The following is a 17,109-nucleotide window of genomic DNA, read 5'->3' as shown; positions in this document are numbered from 1 at the left end:
GAACAAAATAGGTTTATTTTAAGTACTTATTTTTAGCCTCATGTGAGAGAGCCATGTATTGGTACAAAAGGGCTGGCTCAACTGGTGTGATACAGCGGTTTCACAGAAATGTGGCGTGAAACAAATAACATTGCGTTATGTCAGGGAGAGGAGACTAGAGAGGAATAAAAAATAAAACAATATTACACAATAATGTCGTATAATTTCAATTGACATATAGAACAAAAATAAGCACTGTGATTACAATATTTATGAAAAGATACATTATTGTAATTATTATTTATTTTGACCATACGCCCGAGACTTCGGCCGGAAAGCTGAGTTGAGAATCGAATTATATATTTGTTAAGAAGAATACTAGAATAAATAAATGAATTAGTATAGAATAATATAGCAGTTGGAATTACAACCAATTATTATAAAAAAATATACAAGCTTATCATTTTCATTTTGTAATCATCGTGTGAAAACTCGTATCGCCTGCAAAGTCCCATCAATCTGCAATTCTTCAGTATTTTCATGATTCTCAGCGTTCTTCTCAATTTTCGTTTCAAAAGAAGTCTTTGTTTTACTCTTTCTGTTCGCTGGCTGTTTTAAATGAACAGTCTTGACATGTAGTTTCAGCGAATTTGATTGGCTGAATGTTCGAGAGCAATATTGACAGGTGTAGGGTTTCGCACCAGTGTGTACCTGTCAAAGAATTGAGTTTACAGTTTAGTCGACTTTTATTAAAATGGGTAAGTAACAACACTAGTTGTGAATTTAGCGCCAAAATTAAATGGCGAGTTTTCTTTTCTATTTTGATTGTAATCTAATTTGAAGTTAATTAGAATTAGTGTATGAAATTCACCAATATTCCAATATTTGTATGCTGTATAAAAAAAAAAACATTGTAGATATTTTTTAAGTATATCAAGAAAAATATTTCCTAATTATTTTAGCCCTGAATTTTACTTTTGTGTAAATCCATGTTTAGTTTTCTAAGCTCCTGCAGCTCGAATTTGAGTCACCAAGTCAACACCTCCGGAATATGCTCCGTGAAGGAGGAAAACATGTCGAGTGGTATACTGCATGTTATGTGTGTTTTATGTTGCACATTTGCTGCATGAGCATTTAATTGCGGGCTGAGGGTCGTAGTATACACCGCATGTTGAAAACTAAAAATCTATTGTATTGTTAGTGTAGCATGGATGGCCCGCCATGCTTCGGCACTGCTGTGCCGGCTCGACCGGAGTGATAACACGGCCGAGCAGTACACCGACGTGAAACAACTTGCGTTATGATTCGTTGTGTGAGTGAGGTTACCGGAGGCCTCCCTTCCCAATCTTCCCAATCCCCGATTCCAACAACTGCTTAATTCCTAACCCCCAAAAAAGGCCGGTAACGCACCTGTAACGCCTCTAGTGTTTCAAGCGTCCATGGGCGGCGGCAATTGCTTACCATCAGGTGATCCGTATGCTCGTTTACCGACGTGTTCCATAAAAAAAGTACTGTTAAACAAATACCCACCCTATAATGTCGATTTAGAGCCGGTTTCTGACTGAACCGCTTGCCACATACAGCACACACATACGGTTTCTCTCCAGTATGTGTCCGTGTATGTATACGAAGCTGGTTGCTGTCCACAAAATGCTTGGAGCAAGACGAGCAGGAGTATGGCTTCTCTCCTGTGTGCGTTCGCTGGTGATATTTCAGCGTTGCGTTTGACTGTGAAGGGAAAAGATAGAATTTATTATAATAGGGTAGATGACTGATTTTTATTTTAATGCCCGTCTTGTAAAATATTAGACACGTATTTTTTATTTTCTTAGGGAAACATATGCTTTCCAAAATATATTGTCACTTCTAGGTGAATTTCGTAGGTAGAAATGACGTATTAGCTGCCATTTGATTCGTTTGATCTAACTATTGTTTGTTATATTTTATTTTACACTTTATGTACAAATATACAATGATGGACTTACGGCGCATTCCAATAACCTACCGAACGATAGATTTACCTATCAGCGGTAGAATTTTGACACATTTTGTATTACTAATTACGCTCAAAAGTTGGTAGCAACTTTAGGAAAATCAACATCATCATAAGGGCCCCCAAACATGGGATCGCTTTTATAGCATTGGTAAGTCTCCTCTTTGAGGCTTGAGAGACAGGGTGGGGAAAGCCATTCGATGATCCCCCGCCCCCCAAAACAAGAAAAAAACAGGAGCTCCCAAATAAATTCATATATGGGGTCCCACCAAGGCACGCTACACCACTGCTATTATCTACATAGTTAAAATACACAATATTACTTTACTCACCGTACACTTCTTCCCACATACTTCGCATACAATATTCTTATTGTATTTGAGCCCCAAATGTGTCCTGTTTATATGGCTCTGTAGTTTCGAGCGCGTCACGAAGTTGGATCCACACTGCAATATAAGGTGACTGGTAATTAGTGAACGATATTTAAACACGTGATTCCATACCACGTGTTCCCATATACACATAAATTTGGACTCTATGTACAGTCCAATAAGATAGATTTTAGAAAAACTTTAATACTGTTAATTTTTTTTTTATATATACTGCTATCGGTAGAGACAACCCTTTGTTAGTATATAAGGTGACTGGTAATTAGTGAACGATATTTAAACACGTGATTGTACTCATGACTACAAACAACTTTCCCGAAGAAACTTTATTTGTATACTCATTAGTTTTATTTTTATCACAATAACAAAACAACTAAACGCGCGCGCGTGCTTTTGCATGATCAGCTGTTAGCAGCGAGACGAACGCGTTATCTGAAGACTACGCGCGTGTTAATGAAATTTTGTTGTTTTCTTATTATGATATTGTGCATATAGATTTCGAAAATTACAATTAATTAAGTACACACAGCATTTAAAGTAATAATGTCTCGATGTGCTCGACTCAGCATCCATATAAATTGACATAATAAAAGAGATTTTAAATATATTTTTCAAGTAGGGAGGGACATATCTTTTGCGTAATTATTCAGAGGCCCAATTATCCCCCTTCCCAATCTTTCCAATCCCAGATACCCCAATTATTAAAGGAATAGGCTATATTCCTAGCCTATTCCTCATTCATAGCCACCAAAAGGCTGACAACACACTTAAAAATTTCAATTTTTTTATCTTTTAGTTTTAGAAGTCTATATTCTTAGTACTAAATAAATATTTATCACGTTTAGACTTAGAATTACCTGTTGACACCTAAAGTTCCTCTCCTTGCTCCCAGTGGGAGGGATGCGCGACCTCCTCATAGCTTTTGCATGGTCCTTCATATGTGTCTCCAACGACACATTACCTGTATACTTCCACTGACATATTGAGCAGTTTGTGCTGGAAATAATACATTGATTTTAATGTATCGAAGGGGTAGGCAGAGGTGCACATTACGGCACGTAATGCCGCTATACAATGTACACCCACTTTTCACCATTTGTGTTATAAGTCCCATCATCCCATGTAATAGGTGGTGAGCCTATTGCCATATACCGGACACAATTCTAAACTCCGTGCTAACTGAGAATGATTTTCGAAAATCCGAAAAAGGCCCAGCAGCTCTTTACCCGACATGGGAATCGAACGCGAGACTGCGTACGTATTACTGGGCATTTTTCAGTATTCCGAAAATTAATCATTAGTAGCAAAGAGTCTGGAATTTTGCCCAGTATATAGCAATAGGCTCACCCTATTACATGGGACTTATAACAAAAATGGTGAAAAGTGGGTGTACATTATACATATAGCGGCATTAAAAGTCATTATGTGCACCTCGCGCTCTTCCCCTCTTCGGGGACAAAAGGGGAGTCCTTGCAAAAAAAAAGTTTTAAATTTGACTAGTTAGAAAATAATTATGTATTATTACCCCAAATTATAAATAATTATGTATTAATTATTATGTTATCGGCTTACTCACGGACCTAACTGTTAGAGGCTCATATTCATGAGCAGCATTCCGCGACACACGACGCGGCGATTGTCGCTGCTACTGGCGGTGGTGAGTAAGCAGATAACATACTAATTAAGTATTTTATTTGACTACTTAGAAAATAATTATGTACCACCAAATAATTTTGCAAACCTCACCTCTCTTCAGTCTTCAGCGTGTGTTTGATGGAGCTCAAGATGTGCCGCTTCCAAGCGTCCAGGTTGTAGAACTGTATGTTACACTCCTTGCAGAACCTGCCCGTGGCGGGGTCGTCGGGATTGTCGGGATCTGTCATCTGGAAATATAATTCAAATATGTGGAGGATTGCTATTGCTCCTGAGTACGATACAATTTAACTCGAAAGTTTCAAATAGAACCAACTTTACGCGATTTTTGTATAACAAAGCCCTCAAAAATGAAGAAGAGGAACGGCCGAGCTGGTATTTTCTTTGTAAAAATTAGCTTAGTAAAACAGACTGCGACAATACACTGGAAAAGTTAGCCATTTCCAACTTTGGAGTTTGGACACGAGTAACTTTTTTACTTAGATTTATTTTAAAACATCCTATGCCATTTATTGGATTTTTTATGGAATAGGAGCAAACGAGCATACGTTTCACCTGATGGTAAGCGATACTCCCCGTGGTATAGGCGATAGAGAATGCACAACCAAGCTACATCTCTACGTATTGCCTACGGAGGCCCAATTCTGCTCTTCTCAATCTTCCTAAAAGGCCGGCAACGCACTTGTAACGCCTCTGGTGTTTCAAGTGTCCATGGGCGGCGGCGATTGCTTTCCCTGATAGTAACATCAAGATTGGGAAGGAGGGTAATTATTGGGCCTCCGGTAACCTCACTTACACAACGAAACACAACGCAAGCGTTGTTTCACGTCGGTTTTCTGTAAGGCCGTAGTATCACTCCGGTCGAGCCGGCCGCCGTCCTGGCAGTAAGCGGGTCGGTGGCCAAACGCAGACTTATCAACATAAAAATTTGACGTTTGACGGCACGGTTGGTGCGGTGGCTGGGCAACTGGCTGCCGCGCAACGGGTAGCGGGTTCGATTCCCGCACGGAGCAACTCTTTGTGTGATCCACAAATTGTTGCTTCGGGTCTGGGTGTCATGTGCATGTGAACTTGTATGTTTGTAAACGCACACACGATACAGGAGAAAATCCTAATGTGGGGAAATGTTTTTTTAAAAAAAAACCTGAAATACCTTTTCGCAGTCCACATGCGTTTTCTTCTTATGCATCTGCAGCCCGTGTTTGCCCACGAAGCTGTCTCCACATATATTGCAGACGTGCTCCGTAGGGTGGCGCTTCCTCATGTGCGATAGATAGGAGGTCGGCTTTCTGAGAATAAATAATCACTATCACATATATGTATGTAGGGTGACTGATAATTAGTGAACGATATTTAAACACGTGATTGTACTCATGATTACAAACAACTTTCCCGAAGAAACTTTTTTTGTATACTCATTAGTTATATTTTTATCACAATAACTAAACAATATAATTCCGCGCGCGTGTTTTCGCATGATCAACTGATAGCAGCGAGGTGATAACATAATTATAGACATAGATGAAATTTTATTTTACAATAGAGGGATATGGCGGGATGAACTTGACACCTACGATTAGGATTGGTCGCAGAAAGCTCTGCACAGAGAGGAGTGGAAGGAGGGTAGGGAGGCCTTTGCCCTGCAGTGGGACGACCGTAGCTATATAAAACTAAATACTTAAGTATCGTACCTGAATGTATGACTGCATAGCTGACACTCGTACGTATGTCCGTTGTGCCATTTCTCATGAATCCGCGCTTGATTTCTGAAATAATAATTTTAATTTATTTACATACATACACACACACATATAAAGTGCCTCGACCGAGTCATTGCAAGTGCGACTGCCGGGCAAAGAATTGCTGAGTTATTTTCAGGTTATCGTACCTCGTTTACCTTTCAGTAGTAGCTCGGAGTTTGGAATTGTGTCCAGTATATGGCAATGCGGACTACCTAGCGGGTTCACCGGGGCTCCGGCTCGAAAAGCAGCAGAAGCATCGGGGTGGTTTTTAGTCAGTAAGAGTCTGACACTCCCTCTCGCCTCGCCCAAGGCGGGAGAAGTCATTGGATGATTTTCCCCCCTCAAAAAAAAAGGCTCACCCCCTATTACATGGGACTTATAACATAGATTGTGAAGTGGGAGTACATTGTACAGTGACATTGAGTGCCGTTATGTGCACCTCTGCCTACCCCTTCGGGGATTAAAGGCGTGACGATATGTATGTATATATATTGAAAAACATGGTAAATATCCCGTTTTAAGTTCCAATTCTAGTATATATATGTTTACAATAATCTGATATTATTTTATGTTAAGTGTTGAACTCACCCAGTATGCGACACGTAGCCACACTTGTTACACTTGTATATCCGGACGTGTGCGTTGTTGGCGTGCGTGCGCAGAAGTTGCACGGACCGGTAGCGCATCTGGCAGATGTCGCATATGTGGGGGCCGCTGCGCTGGAGTGGGGGAAGGTCAAAGTCAAAGTCATTATTTCTGGAAATAGGTTACAATGTAACTCTTTTACACGTCAATCTCTTAAATAACTAGATGAGGCCGACATTTCCTATCCGACTACTCTGTGAATAAATGCCGAAACAAATTCAGAGGAGATAGTCTCTTTTAAAGTCCAGATGCCGAGACACGGGGGAACACAACGTGCTTAAGAAAAAAAAAATTAAACTTTTCAATTTTTTATTAACTTCAGAAATTACAAAGGTCCAAAGTTAATATACTTAAAACCGTCATTTTCATGGCTCATATCTTGTAATATGTTTATAATAGATTAGGTTACGATGGGACTGACATACGCTATGCGTAAAAGCCCCTTTAAATAAATAAAGAGAAAAAAAAAACCGTCACCTAAGTCTTAAAAATAATAATTTGCTGAAAACCACAAACATCCATAATTACACACAAGCGAAACTGAGAACCTCCTTTTTTTGAAGTCGGTTAAAAATGTATAGAAATAAAACATACCACATCATGTTTCATCTTATGGTTCCCATAAGCCCGGACGTCGACGAATCCTTTGAAACAGTAGTTGCATTTGTACGGAGAGTTCACATAGTTCGTAGACTTGGAGCGCGCCTGCAGATTCTGTATTTGTTCCTCTTTCGACAGTATTATTTCACTGCAGTCCGGTTTTCGAACTGAAACAATATCATTATTATTAGAACTTAACGGATTAACACTGTTAATCCGTGATCATGGCGCATGCAACAGTGCCGAAATATCGGAAACTCACCAAAGTGAATAAACATGGTAAATATCCCGTCATAAGTTCAAATAATAGTGTTTGTGACCATGTCAGTTTAAAAACTTATATAAAACAATATCATCACATATCTTTATAATAACTATCGTGAGACATACTAAATTAACTAAAAAAATCACGGTTTACTCACTGGTACATTAATTGAGAAAAGCTCTACTAGTTTCGTAGGCTCTGTGACACGAAACTAGTAGAGCTTTTCTCCAGAATCAACCGTGGTTTTTAGTTAATAAGTAGGTATACGCACATAAAATAAATAAGGCTTCAACGCATATGTAACGCCTCTAGTGTTTCAAGTGCCCATGGGCGGTAACGATTGCTTATTATCAGGTGATCCGTCAGCTCGTTTACCGGCTTATACCATAAAAAAGTTATCGACCTTTTGGAGATTAGGATTTCAAGGATTGTTGGGGAATCAGGGATTGGGAAGATTGGGAAGGGGGGTAATTGGGCCTTCGGTAACCTCACTCACATAACATAATACAACGTAAGCTTTGTTTCACGTCGGTTTCCTGTGAGGCCGATTTTTAATAGTGATTTAATAGGAATGTTTATAAACCAACTTCTGCAACGGCTTAACCCGGGTTCCCGTAAGATAAAAAATATCGTATCACCCAAGTCGGCTCATACCCTGTCTGTATACTAAATTTCATCAAAATCAGTTCAGTAGTTTCAGAGTGATTGACGAACAAACATCCAAACATGAGCATTAGTTAGAAAATAAAGCACATCTCCTTACCTCTCTTCTTAATTCTCTTCTTGGGTAAAATATCTTTATCTTCTTCCGCTTCTGTCTTAAACTTCATTAGAGGTAAATCATCTTCTGAATCCGAATGCTGGGGACACTCTTCTGATAACGAGAAGGTGTTGTCTATGTCTTGAGATACTTCTGTAAAGGAAATAATATTATTTAGTTAGAAAGATTTTTAATATTGTCTGTTGTATGAGTTTTAAGCTACAAGGGGGCCCCTAATCATAAGCTCATGGCAAACGAGTAGATAAATTATCTGATGGTAAGCAATCAGCACCGCCCGTGGATACAATATCAGAGGTGTAACTTATGCGTTGCCGACCTTCAAGTATGGGCTCGCCATGCTTCGGCACTGCAAGGCCGGCTTGATCGAAGTGATACCACGGCTGAGCAGAAAACTGATGTGAAACGACGCTTGCGTTGTGTGAGTGGGGTTACAGGCCCAATTACCGCCCTTCCCCAACAACCCTTCAATTCTTAATCCCCAAAAGACCAGCAAAATACTAACGCCTGATCCGCAGCTGCAGTCTACCTTGCAGGTATACTTCGGCTCGTAAAGCAGGAGTAGGAACGGAGTGGTTTTTAGTCAGTAAGAGTCTGACGCTCCCTCTCGCCTCGCCCAAGGCGGGAGAAGACATTGGATGGGAGAAGACATTACAATAGGTAAATGATCAAATAATATATCAGAGATATTGTAAAAATAATTTTTTGAAAAGAGTAATGATGGAGTTTCTTGCTCCTTCTTCTCCATTCGAAGCTACATTTTGGAACGCACCTAGCTTCACTGACGGACAATTCAATTTGACGTTTCAAAAGTGCCTAATTTAGGATTAATTGAAATAAATGCTTTGACATTGACTTGGATGGGTAACCCCTCAAAAAAGAAACATACCATCACCATGAGACTCCTGCTTCATCCCCAGATCAGCTCTGAGGGTCTCATCTTCCTGCTTGATGTGTCCGGTGTCCAAGTCAGTAGTGTCTATGTGTTGTATAGCAGTTCTGATGTAACCACCGTAGGGTAAGCCATTAATTTTTGGCGGTTTTTGCTGAAACAATTATTTTTTAATTAAATAATAATAATAAATTTTGTAATGTTAGGGTACCCTAAAGGAAAAGCGATACGCGAATTATACAGATGCATCAATCTTTAACATCTATAATATGGTAGATGACTAATTTTTATTTCAATATCCATCTTGTAGATTATTTTAAAACATTAGACATAGACATATTTATTATTTTATTCATGAGATAAAGTAGTCTATGTTTTATTCCAGATCATAATTTACCACTGTCAAAATTTTATCCGGTTTCTTACAGCCATTTTGACATGATTAAGTATTTTTTTTATACCATGAGGATGGTAGCAATAAAGCACATGGTCTACCTGATGGTAAGTAGTCACCGTGACCCTTAACTCACGAATATTCGCATTTAAAATGTCAATAAGCCGCAACCAGTCACAAAGTCGCTGTACTACTCACTTCATAATCTCTGTTGAGCATCTGATGGAACACCTCCTCAGCTTCCCGGCACTTCCTCATGAAATAGCAGCATTTTTTCAGGTTGGCGTAACAGAAGAAACATGCCAACATCGGTCTGCTGTCTTCAGTTACAAACTGAAAGATTTTAATTTACTTTTAACTATTAATTTTTTATTGTATATGCAAAGATTTTAATGAGTGTGACATGACGAAGGACTGGTATTTCTCATGTTCTCTGAATAACACAATGTTTTGCAAAAGAAGAACATTAATATACATGAGTATACCGTGATTTTTAAGATTTGGACAAAAATAAATTCACAAAATTAGGGATTTAATTCAATTTTGTGGATAATTTTTTTATGCTCAAGGAACAGGGATATAAGTGGTTGTTATAGTATTTTGGAGGAGGTAGATAACTAAGTATTACTTGCTAAAAAACAGGCATAAATTGTTGTCCTGTATTGTTTAGTATAAAATAATGTATTGGAAAAATATTATAGATACATAATTTAACAACTTACTGGAGTATTAGTCAGTCTTTCATATAGTTCCTGCAGCTGTTTATCGGCTACTAAATACATGCGTACGTTTTCCGTTAAACATATCCTACAAAGCGCTAGTTTCTCCATTATTTTAAATAAAAAAATACAATTATATTATTTTTGTAATAAATACACTGTTCTGTTACAAAGTATAGGTTTATTGCACTTATTTATACATCTATATATTCTTTAATGACATATCTATTAGACTTTTGTTAAATAAATAATTATTTTATTTATATTTCGTTTTCAAAGTAAAATGTTTGGGAGAAAATTGAGTTGACTAAAATTCTTGAATTTTCTTTCGAATATTGTTTATTTTTTGGATCCGTTACTTGTATTACAGTATTTATTTATTCACTATATATACAATATTTTTATTTTTAGCTGTTTTTCGGTATTTATTCGTATTTACAATCAATCCAAGTAAACGATAACCCAAACAATTTTGGCATTTCGTACAGTTGCGTTCGTATTTTATAATTAAGGAATAACTTAATTACTATTTTATTTTTATTATACTAATCGCTTTATGTATTTCTCATGTGTATTTTTTAATAAAGTGAAATAAAATGTTGTTTTACAAAAGATTGCATTGATATTACTTAATTACCGCCTCTGATACAGAGTCTAGAAATTTTGTTTCAATATGAACGCAGTCATTTTGCCGGCGTCGATGTGATCTGCTGTCAAATGTCAGTGTCAATGTCATTTTGTGCATAACTACAAAAACAAAAGTCGCATTTTTCTCGTTATTTGTTTTGGATTAGAAATTTAAACAATTAATCAATCCTGAAAGATGACGCATACAAACAAAAATAAAATTTAAACATCGGTTAAAATATCATGATGCTTGAGGACAGAAAAAAATTGCAATATCATCAAAATAATGTTTTCGAAATCGTTACAGACAGTGTCGACTTCATCTTTCATTTCGAGTTTTCATAGTACTATGGCATCAACAAAATTAATAATTGCATTTCGCAAGGAGTTTGATTATTTACGAAATAACAATAGACCAGACAATCTGTCAATGGTATTGTTAAAATAATGTGTTATGAAACGAAATAAATAATAATATCGTGATGGTGAAAGTCACAAAAATGGATTTAATCGTGAGTTTTATTTTCATTTATTTTTGTGCTTAAAATTCTTCAGTAATACCTTTTCAAGCTAGTATAAAGTTATTTCGACACCACAATTACATCTAGTTGGACGTGGCAACATATTTTGTAGTCAAACAGCGACTAACTAAAGAAATACTATAGAAAATAGACACCTTGCTTAAACCATGAAATATAAGCATAAAATTCACAACTTATTAAGTTTCTTTACTCCTAATAGTATTTTTGACTGTGGAAAAGTGTCATATGTAAGAATCCAGGTCATGATCTTGCTTTGTGTTAAATTGTATTGTAATACGATTGAGTAGTTTCACTTAAAATTAAAATATGAACTATTAAAACATAGATTGTAGGGGAAACCTTGTTCATTTGGTTTTCTAAGTCACTATAATATAGTTATTTACTTGCTATTAAACCAGCTTAACAGCAATAGTCCCCTGCTGGACTATGCGCCTCTACTACTTAAGAGTCTTTCACAATCTCAGTCTAGTACTAATAACATTATTATTTAATTCTTAAAATCTTATTGCTCAGCAGTTTTTCTTACAAACTTGACAATGAGGCAGTCCCACCCAGTACACTCATTATTTTACCATTTTCTTTATTGTAAAAGCTGGTGAACGAACATTGACACCCGAAACACTATAAACGTTACAAGTGCATTGCCGGCTTTTAGGGGGTTTGGAAATTAAGGATTGTTGTGGAATTGGGGATTGGGAAGGGGAGTAATCGGGCCTCCGGTAACTTTACTCATACAACGAAACAAAATGCTAGCGTTGTTTCATGTCGGCTTTCTGTGAGGCCGTGGTATCACTCCGGTCGAGCCGGCATAGCAGTGCCGAAGCATGGCTCACACACACTTGCGTTGCTGAGTCACTATCCTCATTATTCTCTTCAGATTGCGTTATTAACATATTAAAAACAACTTTTAATTTAAAAAAATCTTTAATTTCAGATCTAAAACATCAAAATAAACACGACAGAAAAGAAGAATCTCAAAAATGTATCCCAACACTTTAGACTTCGTATGCGACTACTGTTCGCGGACTTTTACGAGAAAATATAATCTCCAGACTCACATAGAAAACTGTCATATCAACTCGTCATGTCGATGTGATATTTGCGGCCAAAATTTTGGCAGTTTAGCCGGCGTACAACAACATATGTCGAGAGGACATAATAACTACAACCAACCCTTCCCTGAATGCGAATTATGCGGTCGAATCTTCACCAGAAAACAGAATATAGTATCCCATATGATCACCGTGCATTTACAGGGCTTAGGCTTTGAAATTCGATGCCGATTGTGCGAAAAAACGTTCACAACTGAACGCAATTTAAAACGGCATATGAATCAGCTTCATAACCCAGACGTTGAGTACCCTACATGCAATGATTGCAATAAAATCTTTAAAGGAAAACAGTCTTTAATAGCTCACATACAATCCGTGCACAATTCTGTTGAACGAGACCTTGTCAAGTGCCATTTGTGCGAAAAAGTGTACACAAATAATAGAAATTTGAAGAGACATATAGAAATGTTTCATGGGGAAAAAGGGGAGTTTAAATGCGATATATGCCCGAAAGTTTACACGTCCAATCAGAGTTTGCGTCGGCATGCAAGAACGAGACATAGTTCGGATAATCAGGAGCATTTAACGTGCAATTTTTGTTGCAAAGTTATTGTAGGAAGAGATAATTATGACTCCCATGTACAATATCACCATCAGACTTCTGAAATTGAGTCTCGGAATGCGGAGTATCAATGTGAGTCGTGCGATAAGTCATTTGATGATGAGCCCTCGTTGCGACGGCACGTAAAAATAGAACATTCTTTTAAATCCTTTTACAAATACTGCAAAAAATCTTTACTAAAACAATACGGAATGGATTCGAATAACATATATGCTTGTGAGTTCTGCGAGAATTCGTTTTTGACTGTATACGAGCTGAAAAACCATATGCGAGTCAACCACGACACTGAATACTCTCTATCAACTTGTAACGTGTGTTTTAACAAGTTTTTCAGTAAAGAGACAATGACTGCTCATAAGACTGTCTGTCTGCCGCCTCCGAACGTAAACTCCTGCGCACATTGCGATAAATTATTCACAGATATATCAAGTTTAGAGTTTCATACGAGAATTTTCCATCCGCAAGCCCAAATCGCAGACTCTAACATATCTTCGACAAATATCGACGAAGATTCGGTATCTTTTAAGTGTAAGCACTGTGATAGGATCTACTACAGTGATCGGTCATTGAAACATCATATAAAGTTGAAACACACAACAGATGAAGAGGTAGAATGCGAGCTTTGCGGCAAAATCTGCAGCAACAAATACTATTTGGCATCTCACATCAAAATTGTTCACAATAATGACTCGTGGTCCCGTTGCGAATACTGTGATAAGCAATTCAAATCTAAAAGAAATATTCGAAGGCATGTAGAGTATACGCATTTGGGAATGCAAAGGCATAAGTGTATTGAATGTGAAACGCTTTTTAAAGAGAAAAGGAGTTTAAGAAAACATGTTAGGACTAAGCATCCGAATTCCACAGCGTTCCCACAGTGTCATATATGCCAGAAACGCTTCGAATCAGCCAAATCTTGCAAGATACATCTAAAACTGTTACACTCTTTCAATATGAATACGTTTCCATGTCATCTATGCTCAGTTTCGTTTAGCAGTAACGAGGCTTTGACTATACATTTGCAAACGAAACATTTGGCTGAAGATCAGATATATAAGTGTGAAGAGTGTAATCTAGTGTTTAAAGGGCAAGAGAAATTTGATGCCCATAATGATGAATGTCATGTAAATTTGGTGCCAAATATAAAACAGAAAGTTTTACCGAGATGCATTTTATGTATGAAAGACTTTAGTACGAGAAAAACTCTGAAACGACATATAAAAAAGTTTCACACAGATTTTGATGTCGATGAACTCGCGACGTTCGGATCGCGTAGGAGAAGTTTTGCTGTAGACTGCGAAAATTGCATAAAACATTTCAACGACGAGTTTTACATTGATATTCATAATAAACTAAAGCATTTACGAGATTCGGTTATTTTCAAATGCGAATACTGTTTGCAATCGTACAATTCACTAGAATTTGCTATACAGAGGTATAAAGTGATAAATTCTGATCTGTCGAAGAGTAAAATGATTTTGAGTGAGTTATGTACGGCAGAAATGAGCGAGGAAGAGAATGATGTGTCTAATTTTGGTGCGTTTCATGATATGTTACCGGAGAGTACGACTTTGGATGTGAAAATGGAGTTGCATGATCTTATTGAAACTCAGGTTAAAGTGGAACCTCCTTCTCCTTAGATTACGCATTTTTTTTAATAAGACAAGTTCGCCACAACCTCCCGCTGCCACTCCTGTGCACCAGGATCTACAGTAGATACAACCATGCAAACACCGGAACACTGAAGTCCAACGTCCCAGGGACATGAATGACTGTCTTGGATCCCGCAACGAAATAAATCAGAAGATTCAATGTACAGAAACGAGCCGTCGTATCACCTGACGGCAAGCAATCACCGCCGCCCATGGACACCCGACACACCAAAGGCGTTACAAGTGCGTTGCCTTTTAGGGTTAGGATTTTAAGGGTTCTTGGGGAATTGTGGATTGGGAAAGGGGGTTATCGGGCCTTCGGTAACCACACTCACACAACGCAAGCGTTATTTCACGTCGGTTTCCCGTGAGGCCATGGTATCACTCCGGTCGAGCCGGCACTGCAGTGCCGAAGCATGGTGAACCCACACTAAAAAGGTTCACGTTTATCAGAGAGCACAAATGGTTCAATTGATGAAATTGCATGACAGATACTATGCTAAGTTATTTTACTGGATTCTGATATCCTAAGAACTATTAGGTATTTAAAGTTATATTATTTTGTACTATCTATAAAATCGCAGGTTCGATTTCTATGTTGTAAATTAAATTTTATGATGTTCATAATGCAAGTACCTATTGGGATTGATCCGTTTATGTCATAGTGTTATAAGTTCGTATACTATTTTATAAAACTTGAAAATGTGTTACATATTAGTAATTACAAACGGTTAAATTATTTAGTATAGGTACAGGTAAGAAAATAAAGATAGATTCAGTACAGGGACAGTAGCTATTGTTATACTAAATTGTACGCTTTGTAAGGAACAATGGCGTAGCGTGATTTGGCGGTGTTGCGTATAAAAAATTGTTTGGGGGCCAATTAGTTATACCTTTTTTTTGAGGGGGGAAATTATCCAATGACTTTTCCCGGACTGCAAGCCCGTGTTTGGGGGCCGTTATTTTTCCTAAGTAGTTTCTTCCAACTTTTGAACTTTATAGCATGCTTTACGCGAAAAAAAAGGAATTGATTATTCGGACTTTTCTAATTTCTCAAAGAATAAATATTGAGAAGATTTTAATTTTTGCTTATGCACGCTCGGGGGCCCCGTATAATTAACATGGCAGATCTATACAGCGCTTGCTACGCCTCTGGTAACGAAGCCAATATCTTTTGTAATTCAATCGGCTCTAGACAACCAATGCTTACTGTCTCTGTACTGAATCTATCTTTATTTCCTTAAATACTAAATAACTTAGCTGACTATATTCTGCTTTTCCCTTCTAGGGATTAAATGTATATTATGTTGTTTTAAGTTTTGACTGAAATATCATAAATAAGATACTCAATGTTAAGATTAACTTTATTTTAATATATTATATGTATTACTAGGTTCTACCAGTGGCACATCCTATCAATCACCCAGGTCGTACCCTGTCTGTATATCAAATTTTATCAAAATCTGTTCAGTAGTTTCAGCGTGATTGATAGACAAAGAAATTTTTTTGTACACTCGTTTTATTTTTATCACAATAACAAAACAAGGAAATTTCGCCCACGTTATCGGAAGACTAGTACCTAGGTAGCTATTTTGGAACTTTACGCGCGCGTGCTAATAAAATTTTGTTGTTTTGTTATTATGATAAAACTAAAACTAATGAGTTTACAAAAAAAGTTTCTTCAGGAAAGTTGTTTGTAATCATGAGTACTATCACGTGTTTAAATATCGTTCACTAATTATTACCAGTAAAGGTTTGTTGCTACCGATAGCAGTATGTAAAAAAAATAACATTTTAACAGTATTATAGTTATTCTAAAATCGATCTTATTGGTTTGTAAATAGAGTCCAAATTTATGTGTATATGGGAACATAGAAGAATTATGGAATATATTTTGTATACAGATCTATTTTTAAGTTAAAATGTGTGATGTTTATGTTAAAATTTTTAATATTGACTGAACCTAGAGTTATTGATAATTAATTTTGAACTTTAGTTCTATAGGCGTAAAGTTATTTTTCCTTTGACATAAAATATAATGAAATTTTGTCATTGAAAAATGTATGTTAAGTTAAATGAAATAAAGACGTTTTTTATTTAATTTCTTTGACATGTATAAAGAGTGAAGAGATGATCTGTATTATCGTAATATTTTATGTTTTACAATGAAATGTTTATAAGTTACATAATAAAATATAATAATTAAAAGTATTACAAGCAATATCTATATACAATGTGGTTTTATTTTCTTAACTTAAAACCAACTGCGTCGATGGTCAAGTAGTCGCTAGCGCACCTGACTAACTCTCTCTCTCAGGTGCGATTCACAAGTTAGTTAAAGTCATGCGTCTTTTTTTGAGGGGGAAATCCTCTAATGTCTTCTCCTGCCATGGGTGAAGCAAGACCGAGTGTCAGACTCTTACTAACTAAAAACCACCCCGTTCCTTCTCCTTTTACGTTGTCCGCAGCTCCGGATCGGGCATCAATCGCACTGGGCTCCATTTGTGGTGGTCTGGCTTGTAATAACAGAACGCCCTAAGGGACTTGTAATGAAACTGAAGAGGT

General features: G+C 37.1%; 2 protein-coding genes across 2 annotated transcripts; one reads left to right on the top strand and one right to left on the bottom strand.

Moving 5' to 3' along the window:
* Positions 1-200: 200 nt before the first annotated feature.
* LOC118280956 (zinc finger protein 878-like) lies at positions 201-10,530 on the bottom strand. The gene is made up of 13 exons (XM_050700721.1): positions 10,053-10,530; positions 9,529-9,663; positions 8,934-9,090; positions 8,030-8,179; positions 6,996-7,168; positions 6,345-6,475; positions 5,706-5,780; positions 5,168-5,303; positions 4,108-4,244; positions 3,219-3,357; positions 2,305-2,418; positions 1,510-1,707; positions 201-690 (listed from the first exon to the last, which is right to left on the bottom strand). The coding sequence occupies exons 1-13, from the start codon at positions 10,158-10,160 to the stop codon at positions 457-459; spliced, it is 1,887 nt and encodes a 628-aa protein (XP_050556678.1). The 5' UTR covers positions 10,161-10,530; the 3' UTR covers positions 201-456.
* A 471-nt stretch (positions 10,531-11,001) lies between these two features.
* On the top strand, positions 11,002-16,681 carry LOC126911806 (zinc finger protein 83-like). Its single transcript, XM_050700679.1, has 2 exons — positions 11,002-11,188; positions 12,153-16,681. Exon 2 carries the CDS (start codon positions 12,199-12,201, stop codon positions 14,530-14,532), a length of 2,334 nt encoding a protein of 777 aa, XP_050556636.1. The 5' UTR covers positions 11,002-11,188; positions 12,153-12,198; the 3' UTR covers positions 14,533-16,681.
* Positions 16,682-17,109: the final 428 nt, after the last annotated feature.

This window comes from Spodoptera frugiperda, chromosome 19 (assembly GCF_023101765.2).
Source record: "Spodoptera frugiperda isolate SF20-4 chromosome 19, AGI-APGP_CSIRO_Sfru_2.0, whole genome shotgun sequence".
Classification (NCBI taxonomy): Eukaryota; Metazoa; Arthropoda; class Insecta; order Lepidoptera; family Noctuidae; genus Spodoptera; species Spodoptera frugiperda.
The sequence above is the reverse complement of the archived record's forward strand: the minus strand, read 5'-3'. Positions and strand labels throughout refer to the sequence as shown.